Source organism: Capricornis sumatraensis, chromosome 14, assembly GCF_032405125.1.
Source record: "Capricornis sumatraensis isolate serow.1 chromosome 14, serow.2, whole genome shotgun sequence".
NCBI lineage: Eukaryota > Metazoa > Chordata > Mammalia > Artiodactyla > Bovidae > Capricornis > Capricornis sumatraensis.
This window is the reverse complement of record NC_091082.1, coordinates 35,736,980-35,761,209: the sequence shown is the minus strand read 5'-3', so window position 1 is coordinate 35,761,209 and position 24,230 is coordinate 35,736,980. Positions and strand designations below refer to the sequence as shown.

Sequence of the window (24,230 nt, the reverse complement as noted above, 5' to 3'; positions counted from 1 at the left end):
CAATAGCAGAAATCTCTTTCAAAGTCAGGAACATAAATATACTACTGGTGGATATGTTGATATGACGTTCACCATGGAGTAGAGAAAGCCATGACTGGGGCCTCTGCAGTAGACTGCTGGCTCTTTTGAAGCAGGGATCTTTTCATACTCTCTGTCCCCCTGGCACATAGTAAACTGGCAGATAATGGGTATACAATTCATTTTAGATGAATATGCTTGGGTTGTATGATTTGTTTAGATTGTCTGAAAATACTACTGTAGGTTGCCATTGCTACTTCTAATCTGGTATTTATTCCTACCTTTAGTATCTACTTGGTTCTTGTGAGGTATTAATGGTCATTTGTAAAATGAATGGGCTATGTAAGTGCTAGTATTTTTATATATAATTATATATGTACACTAATATATACAAGTTTCAAATAAACATATGAGGAAAAAATAAATGGTACAAGGACAAAATATCACTCATTTAAAATGTTTTTAAAGATGTAAATGGAGCTCATGTTGGTTCATTTTCTTCTATTTAATCAATAATCTTTACTGAATTTATTAATAATACTTACTTTGACTTTCTGGAATTTTAATATCTTTCTCCATCTCCTTCTCAAAAATATGATAATCAGAATCTGCTGCATCAGAGAAATCAAGCTTGAAAACCTAAAATATGTAATCAATAATGTTTAAACTTTTATTTGATCATACTTTTGTACTCAAATGGTCTATATGTCAATATACTTTTTTGAGTAATAAAAATATAAGAGGTTTTGCAGCTGAAAGGCCAACATATAACCAGCACAGTATAATAGAATTGAGTTATGACTACTGGTCATTTTCTTTCAGAAAATTCTTTTATTTTAGTTGTTTTCATAAAGATAGTACATATTTTTATAATATTCAAGTACTACAGCAAAGCTCAGAGAATAAAGAAAAAGTTCTCTGAACTGCCACCACCTATTAAAAAAAAAGATAGTTGACATTTTGGTGTATATTTTTCTTAGACCTTCCTTCATGATGGAGTTTTTATATTTTAAGGGACATAAGAATTACCTGCAGGGTTATTAAATTCTAACAACTCAACTTTGAAGATTTAGATTGAATAGGTTTGGGATGGAGCCCAAGATTTCCATTTTTAATATACTCCCCAGGTGATTCAAATACAGGTTGTTATCACATCAATCTCTGAGGAATTCTAATCTTCATCATCTTGGGGTGCGGCGGGTGCGGGGAATGTCCTATTTATCTCCCCAGTGAAGCTGAGTATTATACCATTAGTTGACTGGCACTGGCTTCCTTTACCACCAAGTGTAGAGGAAGAGAAGACCAAACTCTAGAGCTGTGCTAGGGGTACAGTAAGGGTTCTGAAGAGAGAGACCAAACATTGATGTGAGCACCATGTTTCAATCAGGTCTTAGCAATGCTTCTAATTCCCGTCTACTGGGAAGAAGAAAAATAAGTCCAAGGCTATTTCCAATTATTTTTCCTATTACAAAAGTCTGCAATTATCTTCCCTGTAGATAAGACATTATGCCCTACTCCATTTCCCCCCCCTTCTAGATAGATATTTTTAAATGTGAAATTGTGGGTCCAACATTACATATTTTAACCTTTAATAAATTCTACTAAATTTCAGTCAGATATGACTTAGTGACCAACAACAACTAAAATTATTTCTGAAAGTTTGTGGCAGTAATACTCCATCAATGAGACACAAGAATGTTTGTTTCTTCACATTTTTGTTAACACTGAATGTTTTGGCTTTCAATATTCTTAAGTATTGAAAATTTGATGAGAAAAAATGTGTCTATCATTGTCATACTTTTTATTCTTTTGTGTCTAATGCTTAGGCTAAACATCTTTACATATGTCTATTGGTAATTTTTATTTTTCTATCAATTTTATACTCATAGCCTTTCCTCATTTCCTTATTTAGTTGCCTAATCATTTCTTGTTCATCTTTGAAGTTCTTTTTTTATATTAGGAATAGCAACTCATTGCTTATAATATATACTGTGAATATTTTCTCCCAGACTGTGGTTTGTTTTAATGTTGCTTGTTGCAATCACTGAAAAAATATTTTCTCATTTATATTTGAAGTCAAATGCTTTTATCTTTTGATTTATAATTTTTGGGTTCCAATATTAATTACTTCCTAACTCTGAAAATATGTCCCTCAATTTTATTATATTTTAATTAATTTACTTTATATTAATTAATTTATATTAATTAATTCATCCAGAGTTTTATTTCTGTGTGTGTGGGGATAAAAGTCTTTCTATTTTCACACAGTAAAATGGAAAATTATATAGACAGTGGATTAAATAAAAAATGTTTTTCCTGCTGATTAGAATTATTACTTTAGCTGCATACTAAATTCCTATCTATGTTTTTTTTTTGTTCTTTTTTTTTTAATTCTATTTTTTTAATTTTTTTAAATTTTAAAATCTTTAATTCTTACATGTGTTCCCAAACATAAACCCCCCTCCCACCTCCCTCCCCATAACATCTCAGTGGGTCATCCCCATGCACCAACCCCAAGCATGCTGTATCCTGCGTCAGACATAGACTGGCGATTCAATTCTTACATGATAGTATATATGATAGAATGCCATTCTCCCAAATCATCCCACCCTCTCCCTCTCCCTCTGAGTCCAAAAGTCCGTTATACACAGCTGTGTCTTTTTTCGTGTCTTGCATACAGGGTCGTCATTTGCTTCTATTTATTTCCTTTTCTCTATTAGTTCCATTTCTGTGTGAGTGCATTACTATTTTTAAAAATTTTTCAGGACTTGAGTACAATCTTTTCTTTTTACTTATTCACACCATACAAAAATTAACTCAAAACAGACCAAAGATCTAAATATAAAAAAATTATAAAAATCTTAGAATAAAATAAGAGAAAGTCTTTTGACTTTGAATTATGCAAAGTTTTCTTAAGTTATGATACCAAAAGGACAAGTGATAAAAGAAAAAATAGATTGGATTTATCACAGTTAAAAACTTTTGTGTTTCAAATGATACCATCAAGAAACTAAAAAGACTCACAGAATGGGAAAAAATTTGTTAATTGTATAAGGAATTTGATGGGGCTTTCCTGGTCTCAGCGGTAAAGAATTTGCCTGCGATGCAGGAGACCTGGGTTTGATCCCTGAGTCAGGAAGATTACCTGGAGGAGAACAAGGCAACTCACTCCTGTATTCTTGCCTGGAGGATCTCATGGACAGAGAAGCCTGACGGGCTACAATCCATAGGGTGGCAAAGAGTCGGACATGATTGAAGTAACTTAGCACACATGCAAGGAATTTGATAAAGGACTGATATCCTGAGTATATTTTTAAAAATTCTTAAAATTCATTAATTAAAAGATAGATAATCAAACCAACAAGAAGATACAGTAATTGTAAATATATATGCACCCAACATAGGAGCACCAACATAGAGCAGTTCAGTTCAGTTCAGTCGCTCAGGCGTGTCCGACTCTTTGCGACCCCATGAATCGCAGCACGCCAGGCCTCCCTGTCCATCACCATCTCCCGGGGTTCACTCAGATTCATGTCCATCGACTCAGTGATGCCATCCAGCCATCTCATCCTCGGTCGTCCCCTTCTCCTCCTGCCCCCAATCCCTCCCAGCATCAGAGTCTTTTCCAATGAGTCAACTCTTCACATCAGGTGGCCAAAGTACTGGAGTTTCAGCTTTAGCATCATCCCTTCCAAAGAAATCCCAGGGTCGATCTCCTTCAGAATGGACTGGTTGGATCTCCTTGCAGTCCAGGGGACTCTCAAGAGTCTTCTCCAACACCACAGTTCAAAAGCATCAATTCTTTGGCACTCAGCCTTCTTCACAGTCCAACTCTCACATCCATACATGACCACTGGAGAAACCATAGCCTTGACTAGGCTGGCCTTAGTCGGCAAAGTAATGTCTCTGCTTTTGAATATACTATCTAGGTTGCTCATAACTTTTCTTCTAAGGAGTAAGCGTCTTTTAATTTCATGGCTGCATTCACCATCTGCAGTGATTTTGGAGCCCAAAAAAATAAAGTCTGACACTGTTTCCACTGTTTCCCCATCTAGTTCTCATGGAGTGATGGGACTGGATGCCATGATCTTAGTTTTCTGAATGTTGAGCTTTAAGCCAACTTTTTCGCTCTCCTCTTTCACTTTCATCAAGAGGCTTTTTAGTTCCTCTTCACTTTCTGCCATAAGGGTGGTGTCATCTGCATATCTGAGGTTATTGATATTTCTCCCAGCAATCTTGATTCCAGCTTGTGTTTCCTCCAGTCCAGCATTTCTCATGATGTACTGTTCATATAAGTTAAATAAGCAGGGTGACAATGATAACAAATGGAAAGACAGAAATTGGCAGTAATGCCATAGTTTGACACTCCACTTACATCAATGGACAGATTATTTAGACAGAAAATCAAGAGGAAAATGTGTTTCGTGTGTGTGTCTAGTCACTTAGTCATGTCTGACTCTGCGACCCTTTGGACAGTAGCCCACAGGCTCCTCTGTCTGTGGGAATTTTCAGTCAAGAACACTGGAGTGAGTTGCCATTTTCCTGCTCCATGGGATTTTCCCAACCTAGGGATAGAATCAGTGTCTCCTGCTTTGCTGCTGCTGCTGCTAAGTCACTCTGTCATGTCCGACTCTGTGCAACCCCACAGACATCAGCCCACCAGGCTCCCCCGTCCCTGGGATTCTCCAGGCAAGAACACTGGAGTGGGTTGCCATTTCCTTCTCCAATGCATGAAAGTGAAAAGTGAAAGTGAAGTCACTCAGGTGTGTCCAACTCTTAGCGACCCCATGGACCGCAGCCTACCAGGCTCCTCCATCCATGGGATTTTCCAGGCAAGAGCACTGGAGTGGGGTGCCATTGCCTTCTCCCTCCTGCTTTGCAGGTGCATGCTGTACCAGCTGAGCCATCAAGGAAGCCTAGTAGGAAAATATTGGCCTTAAGTGATACATTAGACCAATGGACTTAATAGATATATAGAGACTATTTCATCCCCAAACAGCAGAATTCACATTCTTTTCAAGTGCACATGAAACTTTATCCAAGATAGATTACATTTAGGCCACAAAACAAATAACAATAAATTTAAGAAGATTTAAATCATATTTAGCATCTTTTCTAACAACAACGGTGGGAAGGAGATGAATTATTCAATTGTGCCAGAACAATTTTGCATTTGCAAAATAAATTATATTAATACACAGATGAAAATTTTAAAAGGTTTATTATATGTTTTTATTAAACAACCAGTGATTCAACAATAATATTAGAATAGGGAAAGGTATTACTGAAAAGTTAGAATGTACAAAAGAATATATTGTAAACTTATTTTCATTGATTGTCAAAAATAAGTATAGCACAGATGACAAATACATTTTTAATTCTTTTTACATACCATTCTCATATCAATGTGAAAACAGCAATAATACAACAAAATTTTATTTCCTTAGGACAAATTACTAGGAACAGATTTCTAAATCAAACAAAATGATAAGTTAAAAATATCAATATGTATTTCCAAAACTACCACCAGACATGTATGAATCTCTACTTCACAACCTTATAATTATGGAATATTAGTTCTCTCTTTCTAAAACTCTTTTCTTAATTTGTTTGGTTTCAAACATTATCTTTTTTGTTATTACACTTTAGTATAGGGTAAATATGGAGAAGGAAATGGCAACCCACTCCAGTGTTCTTGCCTGGAGAATCCCATGGATGGAGGGGCCTGGTGGGCTGCACTCTATGGGGTTGCAAAGAGTCAGACACGACTAAGCAACTAACACACACACACACACACAGATAGGGTAAATACAGTGTATAGTAAATGAAATTCACTACTAATCTCTACTTATTACTAATGAGAATATAAACTTACAGTCTTTTGCTATTCATATTTATTCTCTGATGAATTTTGGATTAAATAGTTTATACTTTTTACTGAAATATTTTTGAATCTCATTAGTTTGGAAGTTATACTGGTGGCGCTGGGATCATTAGGTTATCCTCTACTTATGCTTAATCCACTGTTTTTCTTTAAAAGCAAGTATCTTTAACTTCATTTAATCATTTATTAATCATTTTAAAACACAATGATACATGTACACAATGGGAATGTAAATTGGTACAGTCACTATGGAGACCAGTGTGGAGTTCCAAAAAAAACTAAAAATTAAACTACCATATGACCCAGCAATCCAGCATATACTTGGAGAAAATCGTAATTCAAAAAGTTACATGCACCCCAGTGTTTATTGCAGCACTATTTCTAATAGCCAGGACATGGAAGCAACCTAAATGCCCATCAACAGAAGAACAGATAAAGAAAGATATGGTACATATATGCAATGGAATATTACTCAGCCATAAAAAATACCATCATCAGCAACATGGATGGACCTAGAGATTGTCATACTGAGTGAAGCTAAGTCAGAAAGAAAAAGACAAATATACAATATTGCTTACATGTGTAATCTAAAAAATAGTGCAAAATGAACTTATCTACAAAACAAAAATAAAGTTACAGATGTAGAGAACAAACTTATAAATACCAAGGAGGGAATGGATGGGTGGCATGAATTGGGAGACTGGAATTGACATATATACACTACCGTGTATAAAGAGATAACTAATGAGAACCTCATGTTCTCAGTGCTCTGGGAACTCTATTCAGTGCACTGGGTGAGCTAAATGGGAAGAAATCTAAAAACAAGGCAATATATTTATATGTATAACTGATTCACATTGCTGTACAGCACAAACTAACACAACATTGTAAAGCAGCTATATTCCAATAAAAATTAAATTAAAAACCCCCAAATCCACAAGGTATATTTTCTGTTTTTTAATAGCTCATTACTTTTCCCTTTTTTAAACTGATCATAATAATTTTAAAATTGATATTGCTGCTGCTGCTGCTGCTACATCACCTAGCTAGTAAGTAGCTAATGAAACTTTGATATCAAACATTAGATAAACAATGAAATAATCTATCATAGTGAAACAAAATAAACGTTCCATACTGAACTTACATTAGCGGAATCTGAGATTTTTGATTCGCTGTCTTTGTTTGAGTATTTTGTAGTGTTTAAATATACATAATTCCGAATTGTTGCTGATAATAATCCATCAGCCCATTCCATAGTATTAGGATCCAGATGTCCATATAGTTCACTGAGAGTGATACACTTTGGATTTAAAATACAAATATCTATTTTTCCTCTTCTTCCTGAAATCTGAGAAAAATCCAGTGTGATTTTTAAAGACACTGACTATAGAACAATTGTCTATTTTTTTTTTGTATCATTCCTACTAGACGTTTTAGGAGAGATCTTTCCCTTCAAAGAAGGATTCTTTATAAAGGTAGCACTTTGCAAGAAATAGTAAAAATTAACATTAAAATTAGCCTTTATATCCAAATAATTATTTTTTAAAATTACGAATACTACAAATAAGGCTTCCCTGGTAGTTCAGCTGGTGAAGAATCTACCTGCAATGCAGGGGACCCTGGTTTGATTTCTTGGTCAGGAAATTCTGCTAGAGAAAGGATAGGCTACCCATTCCAGTATTCTTGGGCTTCCCTGGTGGCTCAGATGGTAATGAATCCACCTGCAATGTGGGAGACCTGGATTTGATCCCTGGGTTGGGATGATCCCCTGGAGAAGGGATCGGCTACCCACGCCAGTATTCTGGCCTGGAGAATTCCATGGACAGAGGAGCCTGGCAGACTACAGTCCATGGAGCTGCAAAAAGTTGGACACAACTGAGCAACTTTCACAGACACACAAATGAATCCCTAGGAAAAGAATGGGAAAAAAGAAAACCCATCATGCTTCTAAATGGACTTAGTAGATGCAATGAAGGGATATATCTGGAGATGGGAAAATTATCCTGATTATCCAAGTGAATTCAATCTAATTGCATGAGTTAAAATTGGAAGAGGAAAGCAAAGGAGCAAATCAGAAACAGGGCAGTACAGAAGGATCTAGAGGTACGGACAGTGGGCAAAGATCTGAGAGAGGCCTCTAGAAGGTAAGGGCAACTTCCCACTGACAGACAGCAAGGAAATTGGACCTACTTATTTATGCCAACACCTGAATGCACAAGGGAAAGAGTTTCTCCCCAGAGCCTCCAGAAAGGAACTCAACCTGCTGACATCTGGATCATAGCCCAGTGAGACCCATACTGGACTTCTGACTCCCAGAACCTGAAGATAATAAATGAGTGTAGTTTTAATCCATGTCATTGTGGTTATTAGTTATAGCAGCAATAGAAAATGAACATTTTATATTTCATATATATATATATATATACAATGAAATATACTCAACAAATATATACAATATAAATATACTCAGCCATAAAAAGAATAAAATAATGTCAGGAAGCATTTAACAAGAGGCTTACTGTGTGCTGTTTTGGGTCCGTCAGGAATTCTCTGTTCCTTATTAATTCCTAAATATTCAGGAATTAATCGAAGAGGCAAGCCTCTCCTGGGGTCTGAGGAATCCAGGTATTTCCTTCATTAGTTTTTCTATATGGTGATAAGTACCATCTTCCTTTTTATGAACCATATGGTAAAAGTGATTATTTACAACCCTCTCTCTTTCATATGGATGACCTCATGTTTCCTTGTAAGTTTTGATTTTATCTCTGCTGAAAATAGCTATTTTGTAAGACAGTATAAATACCTACACAATGTTGAATAAAATACCTCTGCTCCATCAGAGCTTTGGTCCCTGTGTCTTGCTTTCTCTCTCTCTCTTTTTCAGGCTGATCCCCTGGAGTGCAGAGGCTCTCTGAGTTCAATTTCCTGCCCGGGCTTCTAGGACCCTCTCGAGAAAGCGCTCTGCACCTTCACCCCATCGAGAGGGCACCTGAGGCCTCTGTGAAGAGCAAGCCCTGTGCCAGGGGCTTTATTGGCTTTCTGCGTAAACCAAGGAATATCAGCCTCTTTCTCTCTCCTTTACTTTCTTAGCGGTCGACTCCGGACCACCAGGTCCATTGAAGGACCTCAACAAAATAACATCATTTACAGCAACAGAGATGGACCTAGAGATTGTCATATTAAGTTAAGGAAGTCAGAGAAAGACAAATGATATATGATATTGTTTATATATGGAATCTTAAAACATGATACAAATGAACTTATTTACAAAACAGAAATAGACTCATAGATAGAGAAAACAAACTTATGGTTCCCAACTAGGAAGGGGGGGGCAGGGATAAGGACTTTGGGATTAAAATATACACACTAATATATATATATAAAGGGCTTCCTGGTGGCTCAGGCAATAAAGAATCTGCCTGTGATGCAGGAGACCTGGGTTCAATCCCTGGGTCAGGAAGATACCCTGGAGAAGGGGATGGCAACCCATGCCAGTAGTCTGGCCTGGAAAATCCCATGAACAGAGGAGCCTGGTGGGCTATAGTCCATGGGGTGGCAAAGAGTTGGACATGACTAAGTGACTAACACTTTCACTATGTATAAGATAATCAACAAGGACTTACTATATAGCACAGGGAAATAAGTATCTTGTAATAACCTATAGTGGAAGAGAATGTAAAAAAAGAATACATATATATATACACACATGAACGTAAAAAAAGAATACACACACACACACACACACACACATATAACTGAATCACTGCTGTATACCTGTAACTAACCTGTAACAGAATTCAATTATAAATTGATTATAAATCAATTATATTTCAATTAAAAAAACTTTCCATTAAAAAAAATCCCATTATGCCTCATCTAGGAACACAATCAGTATTTGAGCTAGGATGTGTTTTGTCTGGAGTCAGAGTTGGATATAAAAGTCAGGAAGAGTAAGATATAGTTTTAAGCTTCAGGTCATAATTGATACTCAGACTTTATTTACAACATTCTAGTTTCCCTGATGCTGGGAAAAAATGAAGGCAAAAGGAAAAGGAGAGGGCAGATGATGAGACAGTTACATAGAAGCACTGAATCAATGGACATGAATCTGAGCAAACTCCAGGATACAGTGAAGGACAGAGAAGCCTGGCGTGCTGCAGTTCATGGGGTTGCAAAAAGGCAGACATGACTTAGTGACTGAACATACACATACACAATCTGTCTGGTGGCTACTGGAATAACAGGTCTGTGTCACGATTATGCATTTCAAGAAGGAAGAGTGGCAGGCATTTCTTGCGAAAGCTGCAAGAAGGCTACAAACCCACAGAAGCCTAAAATAAGAAATTTCAGATCAAGATATACAACAGACCATCTAAGGCTCTAGGGAGAAACTAAGGTAAGAATGTTTGAGATTAAAACATTCAAAAGCACCTGCATATACAAGGGAATTGTGAAAGTCAGATGCAGACCCAGTAGAGATGCAGCCACAGAGGGGGAAAAAAAGTGAAAAGACTTATACTTTCATCTCGGGCTGATCCTTAGGCTTAGATCAGTGAAGAACTATCCCAGCAGACAGCAAGTCTGTAAAGCCTGAGAAATGTGGCTCTTTTTATGAACGCTCAGTTTTCAATAATAAAAAAAATCACAAGGAATACAAAGAAACATGAAAACTTGCCCACTCAAAGTAATAAACTAAACATAAAACATCCCTGAGGAAGCTCAGATATTGAACATAATAAAAAAAATTTAACTGTAGTAAATATGCTCAAAGAGATGAAGAAAATCATAGCTCAAACTAAAGGAAATGAGTAAAATGATATGAGAAAAGTAGGGAATATAAGTAAACAGAAATTATGAAAAGGAACCAAATAGAAATTACAGAGCTGAAAATATAATAGCTGAAATAAAAAATTTCAGCAGAGGTAATCAGTTAATTTGAGCAGCCAGGAAAAAGAATCAGCAAATTTGAAAATAGGACTATTAAAATTACCTTGTTTGAGGTCATAAAACAACTCTCAATACATTTTAGAATATTGAAATCAATATTCTAAATATTCTTCTCCAACTGCAAATGAATAAAAACAGAAATCAATAACAAAAGTTGGAAAATTTTCCAATACATAGAAATTTAAAAATATACTTCTAAACAACCAATGAGTCAAAGAAGAAATGGGGAACTGAGATGAGTGAAAATGAAAACACAACATACCAACACTTATGGAATACAGTGAAATTAATGCAAAGAAGAAAAAGTACAGCTATAAACACCCACATTAAAAGAGAAAAAAGACCTCAAATCAACAGTCTAATTTAAACTGTAAGGAACTGGGAAAAGAAGAGCACGGTAAATTCAAGACCAGAAAGAAGAAGGAAATAATGATCAGAGAATAGATAAATAGAGAATAGAAAAACAATAGAGAGAACCAATATGACCAAAAGCTGGTTGCTTGAAAAGATGAATGCAATAGACAAACTTTTAACTAAACTGCAAATAGAAAACAAATAACAGAACTAAAAGCATGTACATAACTACTGCCTTGCAGATTTAAAGGATTATAAGAAAACATTATGAACAGTTGTGTGCCAACAAATTATATAATCTAGATGAAACAGGCAAATTCTTAGAAACACAGACAGTGACCAAAACCTGACTCAAGGAGAAATAGAAAATCTCAGCAGATCTATAACCAGTAAGGAGATTGAGTCAGTAATCAAGTGAAGTAGCTCAGTCGTGTCCGACTCTTTGCAACCCCATGGACTGTAGTCTAGCAGGCTCCTCCGTCCATGGGATTTTCCAGGCAAGAGTACTGGAGTGGGGTTCCATTGCTTTCTCCAGAGGATCTTCCCAACACAGGGATTGAACCTGGGTCTCCCGCATTGTGGGCAGATGCATTAACATCTGAGCCACCAGGGAAGTTCATCAGTAATCAAACCCTCCTAAAAAGTAAAGTCCAAACCTAGATGTTAGATGAGCTTGACAAAACATTTAAAGAAGTATTAACATCAAAGCAAAAAATAAAAAGGAGGGAACAGGTTCTAACACATTCTTTGAGGCCAGCTACGTACCCTGATTCCAAACCCAGACAAAGATACCACAAGAAAAGAAAACTATGGACCAGTATATATATATAAAGCACTGGCAAACTGAACTCACCCAAATATCCATTAAGGGATGAACAGATAAACAAACTGTAATGAATGGACAAACAAATATTCCGAATAATGGAATATTACTCAGCCATAAAGTAGGATGAAGTACTGATACATGCTACATCTTGGATGAACCTCAAAATCATATGTGAAAGCACCCAGAAGAAGAGGTCTCATATTGCATGATTCCTTTTATATGAAATAATCTGAATAATCAGATGAAGCAAGGCAAAAGCTAATAGAGTTTTGGCAAGAGAATGCACTGGTCATAACAAACACCCTCTTCCAACAACACAAGAGAAGACTCTACGCATAGACATCACCAGATGGTCAACACCGAAATCAGATTGATTATATTCCTTGCAGCCAAAGATGGAGAAGCTCTATACAGTCAGCAAAAACAAGACCAGGAGCTGACTGTGACTCAGATCATGAACTCCTTATTGCCAAATTCAGACTCAAATTGAAGAAAACAGGGAAAACCGCTAGACCATTCAGGTATGACCTCAATCAAATCCCTTATGATTATACAGTGGAAGTGAGAAATAGATTTAAGGGACTAGATCTGATAGAGTGCCTGATGAACTATGGAATGAGGTTCATGACATTGTACAGGAGGCAGGGATCAAGACCATCCTCAAGAAAAAGAAATGCAAAAAAGAAAAATGGATGTCTGAGGAGGCCTTACAAATAGCAGTGAAAAGAAGAGAAGCAAAAAGCAAAGGAGACAAGGAAAGATATAGCCATTTGAATGCAGAGTTCCAAAGAATAGCAAGAAGAGGTAAGAAAGCCTTCCTCAGTGATCAGTGTGAAGAAATAGAGGAAAACAATAGAATAGGAAAGACTAGAGATCTCTTCAAGAAAATTAGAGATACCAAGGGAACATTTCATGCAAAGATGGGCTCAATAAAGGATGGAAATGGGATGGGCCTAACAGAAGTAGAAAATATTAAGAAGAGGTGGCAAGAAAACATAGAAGAACTGTACAAAAAAGATCTTCATGATCCAGATAATCACGATGGTGTGCTCACTCATCTAGAGCCAGACATCCTGGAATGTGAAGTCAAGTGGGCCTTAGGAAACATCACTACAAACAAAGCTAGTGGAGGTGATGGAATTCCAGTTGGAGCTATTTCAAATCCTGAAAGATGATGCTGTGAAAGTGCTGCACCCAATAGGCCAGCAAATTTGGAAAACTCAGCAGTGGCCACAGGACTGGAAAAGGTCAGTGTTCATTCCAATCCCAAAGAAAGGCAATGCCAAAGAATGCTCAGACTACTGCACAATTGCACTCATTTCACACGCTAGTAAAGTAATGCTCAAAATTCTCCAAGCCAGGCTTCAGCGATATGTGAACCGTGAACTTCCAGGTGTTCAAGCTGGTTTTAGAAAAGGCAGAGAAACCAGAGATCAAACTGCCAACATCTGATGGATCATCAAAAAAGCAAGAGAGTTCCAGAAAAACATGTACTTCTGCTTTATTGACTTCACCAAAGCCTTTGATTGTGTGGATTGCAACTGTGGAAAATTCTGAAAGACATGGGAATACCAGAGCACCTGACCAGCCTCTTGAGAAATCTGTGTGCAGGTCAGGAAGCAACAGTTAGAACTGGACATGGAACTAGTGACTGGTTCCAAATTGGGAAAGGAGTATGTCAAGGCTGTATATTGTCACCCTGCTTATTTAACTTCTATGCAGAATACATCATGAGAAACACTGGGCTGGAAGAAGCATAAGGTGGAATCAAGATTTCATGGAGAAATATCAATAACTTCAGATATGCAGATGACACCAACCTTACGGCAGAAAGTGAAGAAGAACTAAAGAGTCTCCTGATGAAAGTGAAAGAGGAGAGTGAAAAAGCTGGCTTACAACTCAACATTCAGAAAACCAAGATCATGGCATCTGGTCCCATCATTTCATGGCAAATAGATGGGGAAACAGTGGAAACAGTGGCAGACTTTATTTTTGAGGGGGCTCCAAAACCACTGCAGATGGTGACTGCAGCCATGAAATTAAAAGATGCTTGCTCCTTGGAAGAAAAGTTATGACCAACCTAAACATCATATTAAAAAGCAGAGACGTTACTTTGCCAACAAAGGTCTGTCTAGTCAAGGCTATGGTTTTTCCAGTAGTCATGTATGGATGTGAGAGTCAGACTGAGCGCCAAAGAATTGATGCTTTTGAACTATGGTGTTGGAGAAGACACTTGAGAGTCCCTTGAACAGCAAGGATATTCCAACCAGTCCATCCTAAAGGAAATCAGTCCTGAACATTCATTGGAATGACTGATGCAGCTGAAGCTCCAATATTTTTGCCACCTGATGGGAAGAACTGACTCATTTGAAAAAAACCCTGATGCTGGGAAAGATTGAAGGCGGGAAAAGAAGGGCACGACAGAGAATGAGATGGCTGGATGGCATCACCGACTCAATGGACATGAGTTTGCGTAAACTCCAGGAGTTGGTGATGGACAGGGAGGCCGGGTGTGCTGCAGTCCATGGGATTGCAAGGAGTCGGACATGACTGAGTGACTGAACTGAACTAAACTGAATCTGAATACACAAATCCATACAGACAGAAGGTCAACCAGTGGTTTCCAGAGAATGGAGAGAAAAGGTAATGGGGAGTGATTTTTTAATGGGTAGAGGGTTTTCTTCTAGAAAATTTGAAACCAGAGTGAGGTGGTAATTACACAATGCTGCAAATGCACTAAATTATATTGAAATTGTACATCTTAAAATGGTTAATTACATGATATATGAAATTCACTTGGATTTTACTTTGCAGTGCATGATGAATGTATACCCACCACAGAACAATCCAACTTGAGGTACAGACATTTTTTAAAGGATGTGTTTGTGTGCTTAGTAGTTCAGTTTTGCCCGACTCTTTCCAACTCCATGGACTGTAGCCTGCCAGGCTCCTCTATGCATGGAATTCTCCAAGCAAGAACACTGGAGTGAATTGCCATGCCTTTCTTCAGGGGATCTTCCCAACCTGGGATCGAACCCAGGTCTCCTGGATTGCAGGTGATTCTTTACCATCTGAGCCACAACGATACCAACATACATAAGGGCATCTAGTACAAGCATTACAGAAGTTTCCTATGATGAAGAGGGAAAAGAAGTGAAGATAAGAAAATAAAGTAATCTAAACTGAACTAAGATAAATATAGAAAAGGTCCTGAACAGACCAATTAGGAAAAGTTTTGAATCTAGGAGAAAGATCAAAACAATTCTATTACCTAAGATCTTGCCATTAGTCTAAATATTTTTATTATATTTTAAAAGCCTCATATATAAAATGGAGAAGGAAATGGCAACCCACTCCAGTATTCTTGCCTACAGAATCCTGTGGACAGAGGAGCCTGGAGGGCTGCTCTCCATGGGGTCACACAGAGTCAGACATGACTGAAGTGACTTTGCAGCAGCAACATATAAAAGATATTAAACTAGAAAGAATCATTAAATAAATTAAATTATAGCATAGTTATACACAGTGCTTTCCTGGTGGCTCAGACAGTAAAGAATCCACTTGCAATGCAGGAGAGACTCAGGTTTGGAAACCTATGACAAAACTAGCGCATGCGTGCGTGCTATGTCACTTCAGTCTTGTCGAGCTCTTTGAGACCCTGTGGACGGTAGCCCTCCAGACTCCTCTGTCTGTGGAATTCTCCAGACAAGAATACTGGAGTGGGTTGCCATGCCTTTCTCCAGCAGACCTTCCCAACCCAGGGACTGAACCCACATCTCTTAAATCTCCTGCATTGACATGCAGGTTCTTTACCACTAGTACCAAGTGGGAAGTCCGATGACAAACTTAGACAGCATATTAAAAACCAAAGACATTAGTTTGCCAACAAAGGTCCATACAATCAAAGCTATTGTTTTCCCAGCAGTCATGTATGGATGTGAGAGTTGGACCATAAAGAAGGGCTGAGTGCTGAAAAACTGATGCGTTTGAAATGTGGTGTTACAGAAGACTCTTGTGAGTCCCTTAGACTGCAAGGAGATCAAACCAGTCATTCCAAAAGGAAATTGATCCTGAATATTTTTTGGAAGGACTGATGCTAAAGCTGAAGCTCCAAAACTTTGGCCCCTAATGGGAACAGCCAACTCACTGGAAAAGACCCTGGTGATGGAAAAGACTGAGGGCAAAAGGAGAAGAGGGTGGCAGAGAATGAGATGGCTATATAGCATCACCAACTCAATGGACATGAGTTTGAGCAAACTCCCGAAGACAGCGAAGGACAGGAAAGCTTGCTGTGTTGCAGTCCACGGGATCACAAGAAGTCAGACACAACTTAGTGACTGAACAACAAAAAAACAACAAATAGTCATATGTGAGCCTCCCAGTGGCACTAGTGGTAAAGAATCAGCCTGACAATGCAGGAGATATAAGAGATGTGCATTTGAATCCTGGATTAGGAAGATCCCCTGGAGGAGGGCATGGCAACCCACTCCGGTATTCTTGCCTGGAAAATAACATGGACAGAGGAGCCTGGTGGCCTATGGTCCATAGAGTCACAGAAGAGTTGGACATAACTGAAGTGACTTAGCAGACATGCACACACATAGTCATATATACAGAATATACTTATTGGAATGATGTTGTGAGAAGTTTTTAATGACGGGGTTAATTCTCAGCATATAACATTAGGTGAAAAAGCCAACCTTAGAAAATTTGAAATTATTTATACATAGTACTACCTCAATTATCTATAAACATATTTAGTTTAAAAAATAATGAAAAGAAATACAACAAAGTACTTGCAGTTGTTATAAATTTCTCACAATGGTACATATTTTTTTTGCAATATAAAAAATATTTTTAATAAAACAAATTTCTGTCCACTGAGTTGTAAGGACTGAATGAGATAATTCAAGTAAAGGTGTTTTCACCAGTATTTGGTCCATATTTAGTACTGCATGAATATTATTTATTTTTATTATTGATGTGATAATTTACCTATTACTAATTATAATAATTGCTTGAGAATTAACAGTTATTGATAATGGATAAAGAATTATGAGCTGCCACATGAATGATTTTGAGGCAGGATATTGCACACTAGAAGAATCCACATAATTGAGGACCTGAGTTTCTTAGACTTTTGGACTATACTACCAACAATGAATCTTTAAGGTATGGACAGCATGAAAAGGCAAAATGATTGGATACTGAAAGAAGTACTCCCCAGGTCAGTAGGTGCCCAATATGCTACTGGAGGTCAGTGGAGAAATAACTCCAGAAAGAATGAAGGGTTGGAGCCAAAGCAAAAACAATACCCAGCTGTGGATGTGACTGGTGATAGAAGCAAGGTTTGATGCTGTAAAGAGCAATATTGCATAGGAACCTGGAATGTCAGGTCCATGAATCAAGGCAAATTGGAAGTGGTCAAACAGGAGATGGCAAGAGTGAATGTCGACATTCTAGGAATCAGTGAACTAAAATGGACTGGAATGGGTGAATTTAACTCAGATGACCATTATATCAACTACTGTGGGCAAGAAACCCTTAGAAGAAATGGAGTAGCCATCATGGTCAACAGAAGAGTCCGAAATGCAGTACTTGGATGCAATCTCAAAAATGACAGAATGATCTCTGTTCGTTTCCAAGGCAAACCATTCAATATCACAGTAATCCAAGTCTACGCCCCAACCAGTAACACTGAAGAAGCTGAAGTTGAATGGTTCTATGAAGACCTACAAGACCTTTTAGAACTAACACCCCCAAAAGATGTCCTTTTCATTATAGGGGACTGGAATGCAAAAGTAGGAAGTCAAGAAACACCTGGAGTAACAGGCAAATTTGGCCTTGGAATACGGAATGAAGCAGGGCAAAGACTAGTAGAGTTTTGCCAAGAAAATGCACTGCTCATAGCAAACACCCTCTTCCAACAACACAAGAGAAGACTCTACACATGGACATCACCAGATGGTCAACACCAAAATCAGATTGATTATATTCTTTGCAGCCAAAGATGGAGAAGCTCTATACAGTCAACAAAAACAAGACCAGGAGCTGACTGTGGCTCAGATCATGAACTCCTTATTACCAAATTCAGACTCAAATTGAAGAAAACAGGGAAAACCGCTAGACCATTCAGGTATGAACTCAATCAAATCCCTTATGATTATACAGTGGAAGTGAGAAATAGATTTAAGGGACTAGATCTGATAGATAGAGTGCCTGATGAACTATGGGATGAGGTTCGTGACATTGTACAGGAAACAGGGATCAAGACCATCCCCATGGAAAAGAAATGCAAAAAAGCAAAATGGCTGTCTGGGGAGGCCTTAGAAATAGCTGTGAAAAGAAGAGAAGCGAAAAGCAAAGGAGAAAAGGAAAGATACAAGCATCTGAATGCAGAATTCCAAAGAATAGCAAGAAGAGATAAGAAAGCCTTCTTCAGAGATCAATGCAAAGAAATAGAGGAAAACAACAGAATGGGAAAGACTAGAGATCTCTTCAAGAAAATTAGGGATACCAAGGGAACAGTTCATGCAAAGATGGGCTCAATAAAGGACAGAAATGGGATGGGCCTAACAGAAGCAGAAAATATTAAGAAGAGGTGGCAAGAAAACACGGAAGAACTGTACAAAAAGGATCTTCATGACCCAGATAATCACGATGGTATGATCACTCATCTAGAGCCAGACATCCTAGAATGTGAAGTCAAGTGGGCCTAGAAAGCGTCACTACGAACAAAGCTAGTGGAGGTGATGGAATTCCAGTTGGAGCTATTTCAAATCCTGAAAGAGGATGCTGTGAAAGTGCTGCACTCAATATGCCAGCAAATTTGGAAAACTCAGCAGTGGCCACAGGACTGGAAAAGGTCAGTATTCATTCCAATCCCAAAGAAAGGCAATGCCAAAGAATGCTCAAACTACCACACAATTGCACTCATCTCACATGCTAGTAAAGTAATGCTCAAAATTCTCCAAGCCAGGCTTCAGCAATACGTGAACTGTGAACTTCCAGATGTTCAAGCTGGTTTTAGAAAAGGCAGAGGAATCAGAGATCAAATTGCCAACATCCACTGGATCATGGAAAAAGCAAGAGAGTTCCAGAAAAACATCTATTTCTGCTTTCTTGACTATGCCAAAGCCTTTGACTGTGTGGATCACAATAAACTGTGGAAAATTCTGAAAGAGATGGGAATACCAGACCACCTGACCTGCCTCTTGAGAAATCTGGATGCAGGTCAGGAAGCAACAGTTAGAACTGGACATGGAACAACAGGCTGGTTCCACATAGGAAAAGGAGTACGTCAAGGCTGTATATTGTCACCCTGCTTATTTAACTTATATGCAGAGTACATCATGAGAAACACTGGGCTGGAAGAAACACAAGCTGGAAGCAAGATTGCCGGGAGAAATATCAATAATCTCAGATATGCAGATGACACCACCCTTATGGCAGAAAGTGAAGAGGAACTAAAAAGCCTCTTGATGAAAGTGAAAGAGGAGAGTGAAAAAGTTGGCTTAAAGCTCAACATTCAGAAAACTAAGATCATGGCATCCGGTCCCATCACTTCATGGGAAATAGATGGGGAGACAGTGGAAACAGTGTCAGACTTGATTTTTTTGGGCTCCAAAATCACTGCAGATGGTGACTGCAGCCATGAAATTAAAAGACGCTTACTCCTTGGAAGAAAAGTTATGACCAACATAGATAGCATATTCAAAAGCAGAGACATACTCTGCCGACTAAGGTCCGTCTAGTCAAGGCTATGATTTTTCCAGTAGTCATGTATGGATGTGAGAGTTGGACTGTGAAGAAGGCTGAGTGCCAAAGAATTGATGCTTTTGAACTGTGGTGTTGGAGAAGACTCTTGAGAGTCCCTTGGATTGCAAGGAGATCCAACCAGTCCATTCTAAAGGAAATCAGTCCTGGGATTTCTTTGGAAGGAATGATGCTAAAGCTGAAACTCCAGTACTTTGGCCACCTCATGCAAAGAGTTTACTCATTGGAGAAGACTTTGATGCTGGGAGGGATTGGGAGCAGGAGGAGAAGGGGACGACCGAGGATGAGATGGCTGGATGGCATCACGGACTCGATGGACGTGAGTCTGAGTGAACTCTGGGAGATGGTGATGGACAGGGAGGCCTGGCGTGCTGCAATTAATGGGGTCGCAAAGAGTCGGACACAACTGAGCGACTGAACTGAACTGAATTAAAATGCATACTATTTATTAGAGTGTAATTTTATATTGAATAAAAATATGTCTTGAAAAGGTAGGAGTTATTCTAGGTATCTAAGGACGATTCAACATTAGTAAGTCTATCAAGGTAAGCTATAAATTAACCAGATAAAATATTAAAAATACATGCTTAGAAATCATTTCATAAATTCTAGGAGTCAAAAACTGAAATGTAATGAGACTAAAAGGTAATTTCCAGTGTGTGATAGAGAATACCCATTATCGACTGAGAGCAAAATCATATTAAATACAGACATAGCAACTGCATTTTAGATACTGTAAGGAACAAAGTATTACAGTTAACATTGTCTTGGAGAGTTAATCAATTCAATAAGATAAAAACATATAAATATTAGAAGAGAAAAAAATTTATATAGTCATTTGAAGATATTTCAAAGCAACTAGAGGAATAACAAGTGAAACCAAAAGTTAGTAAAAGGAAATAAATCGTAAAATCAGCTAGAAATAAATCAAATAGAAATGAAATGTGATACACCATATAAACTGAAGAATGAAGATAATTCAATAGATTACCTAAAAAAATAATTAAACTATTAGTCAGTTAGCTAAAATGACTAAATACAACATATATATTTTATAATTTTATTTTACACTAGCGTCTATCAGTTTGAGAGTCAAATGAAAAAAATCTTGTTCACTACAATGATTCCTAACTACACAATTCCTAGCAAGAAATTTGACAAGTAAAAAAAAACGTACTTCTGTAAAGACAACAAAAACTGTTACTGAAGTATAAAATAAGACCTAAACAAAAAGAGAAATATTTTATTTAGTAGAATATTTACCTGTGAAATAGAGTTCCTTTCTTCAATCGATAAGAATTCTTCAATTGGTGATAGTGTTAATGCTTTTTCTAAAATTCTTCTGACTGTTGTTTTTCCTCCACCTGTTGGACCCACTAACATCACACCAACACAAGCCTAAAACAGAATTGAGGATTTAAGGCTTAATTCTAGTTTACTGATTATTCAACAAAGCTGAAACCTCAAAGTTCTTATTTACAAATACATCTCTGACTATATCCATGGACCATTCATTCAAACTATTTTTCAATTGGTTGTAATCTGGGTTCTGTTTTATTGACTAGGCAAATATTAAAATCACCATGCTGCTGCTGCTGCTAAGTCACTTCAGTTGTGTCTGACTCTGTGCGACCCCATAGACGGCAGCCCACCAGGCTCCCCTGTCCCTGGGATTCTCCAGGCAAGAACACTGGAGTGGGTTGCCATTTCCTTCTCCAATGCATGAAAGTGAAAAGTGAAAGTGAAGTCGCTCAGTTGTGTCCGACTCTTAGCGACCCCATGGACTGCAGCCTACCAGGCTCCTCCGTCCATGGGATTTTCCAGGTGAGAGTACTGGAGTGGGGTCCCACTGCCTTCTCCGTAAGTCTCCCAATTTTAAAATTCAAAGAGTGATTTTCATTCTTGATATTTAATAGTTTATTTCAGTTTCTAATTCTCATTTACTCCTGTGCCTTTCTCTGTGATTGGCTTCTGTAGTAAGATTTATCTGGGCTTCCTGTTCTCTATTTTTTCTCTTTTGAGTTCTGATTGTCCTTTCCATGTTAATCTTCCCTAATTCATCCTTGTCTCTCTCTCCTCCACATTGTCCCTATCCAATTTCATCCATTTGAGTATCTTTAACTATCATCTGAATTCTAATGACTCCTTTTAAAAATGTACATTTTTCTCAGTCTTTGATTCTAAATGCCAGAGTGAAATTTCAATGTGCTACTAAATACTTCCATCTGGATGTCACACATCATTTTCAAAGTCAACATAATCTAATCTGTATCTTTTTTCCCCTACATTTGTTCTTTCTGTTAGTTTCCTGCTGCTGCTGCTAAGTTGCTTCAGTCGTGTCTGACTCTGTGCGACCCCGTAGATGGCAGCCCACCAGGCTCCCCTGTCCCTGGGATTCTCCAGGCAAGAACACTGGAGCGGGTTGCCATTTCCTTCTCCCTAATCTAGTCAATAAAACCACTAGGTATCAACTGTCTGGGCTTCGCTGGTAGCTCAGCTGGTAAAGAATCCACCTGCAATGCAGGAGAGCCCAGGTTTGATTCCTAGGTCAGGAAGAAGGGATAGGTTACCCACTCTAGTATTCTTGTGCTTCCCTGGTGGTTCAGATGGTAAAGAATCCACCTGCAATGCAAAAGACCTGGTTTCGATCCCTGGGTTGGGAAGATCCCCTGGAGGAGGGCATGGCAACCCACTCCAATATTCTTGCCTGGAGAATCCCCATGGACAGAGGAGCCTGGTGGGCTACAGTCCATGAAGTTGCAAAGAGTCGAACATGACTAAGTGACTAAGTACAGCATAGCACCAACTGTCTAAAGTGGAATACTTGCGTTTTTCATTCTCTTATCTCTTTGAAAACTTTTGCATGATATCATCTTTTCTTTATCCCAACCACAATAGCCTGCCTTACCTTGGTGTTGTGAACTGAATTTTCGTGTCCTCCAACATTCAAATGTTGAAGCCCTATCACCCAGTGCAGTAGTATTGGAGGTGGGGGTCTTTGGTAGGCAAGCAAGTTTAGATGAGGTCATGAGGGTGGACAGCATGTTGGAATGGTGTCTTTATAAGAAAAGGAAGAGAGAGGAGAGTTTCCTCTCCTTCTACTTATGTGAGGACAGTGTGAGAAGTGTCCTGCAGCTCACCATCTGCAGGTAGAAGGTTCTCACCAGAAATAAAACCTGCCAGCACTTTGATCTTGAATATCCCAGTCTCCAGAACTGTGAGAAATAAGTCTGTTGTGTAAGCCATTCAATCTATTGTGTTTTGTTAGAGCAGTCCAAATAGACTGAGTAGGTCAGATGCTAAACATCAGAGTGGGCCCCTCACCATCTCTTTTGGACTATGGCAAGAACATTGAAGAAATAACTATTTTTAACAATGTCTCACATATATACATTAAAATTTAAATATGGATAAAGTTAAAACATCTTTTTACTTCCATTTCAACCCCTATACCTTCATGAAGGCTTTGTGATTCTCTGGTCTGATAGTCCCATTCTATAACTGGAAAGGTGAGAAAGATCCAAAAAGCCTTGGTTGTCACATGGAAATTACATATTCAGGACTGCAGCTAGCCTGGTCCTGGCGCCTCACGGCTTTATATGAAAGAACAGCAGCTATTTCTCTGGGAGCAATTTTATACCCCACTTAAACTCCTAAAGCAAAGCTGATGGCTCAGTTGACCCTTGATTCACAAAGATTTCCACAAACGCTTTGGTCTGGTTTACTGATGGTTCAACTAAGCTGAAACCTGAAGTCTCTTGATGTCCAGCCTCAGAGTCAGCTATGAAGAATCAAAAGAAGTCTTGTTTATTTTGCTCCCTGGGAAGAACTCCAATTCTTGGGCTTTTGTTGATGGCCTATTTGGTGTCTCATTTGGAAAACTACAGAACAGAAGATTAAAGATAATCCTATATGGGGCTTTGTACTATGGAGACAAATGGTAGCTGCTGATCAAACTACCTAAGTCATTCAAGGGCCCATGGTGAGGACCCATTCTAATGAGATTACCCAGAATTAGAATTAAGCTTCTGATTGATTTCTCTTCCCAGGCTGCTGTGACAGCTTTCCGGATGCAACATCACACTGGATGTTGTAACACGTTCACCATCACAGATTGGACAAAATAAGGAACTGTGTATTTCTGATGCTACCACTGAACTTCAGACTGGTGACTCCTACCAAAAGTTGACACAGTTGTCTCAGTGAGAGAAGCCACACTGCATAAGGCATGAATGATCCCCACTTACACCTGGCAGATCCTACATCAGATCTTTGATCTCCTCTATTGGGTCTACTGGTGGTGTTTCACTGATACTAACGCTATTCAAGCTATGGCCCTGCTATTTCAATCCGACTGACTAACTCTAGGCACACCATCACATCTGTTGAAAGTAATTTGTGTCATGTGTTTGAATATCTGGACCA

General features: G+C 38.3%; 1 protein-coding gene across 1 annotated transcript in view; it reads right to left on the bottom strand.

Moving 5' to 3' along the window:
• LOC138090212 (dynein axonemal heavy chain 14-like) overlaps positions 1–24,230 on the bottom strand; it is a 301,641-nt gene that overhangs the window by 163,898 nt on the left and 113,513 nt on the right. Inside the window, exons 28-30 of the mRNA XM_068985722.1 lie at positions 21,069–21,203; positions 7,047–7,250; positions 564–657 (exon numbers count right to left, since the gene is read on the bottom strand). Coding sequence (XP_068841823.1) covers positions 564–657; positions 7,047–7,250; positions 21,069–21,203 — 433 coding nt within the window. The remainder of the gene's footprint in view (positions 1–563; positions 658–7,046; positions 7,251–21,068; positions 21,204–24,230) is intronic.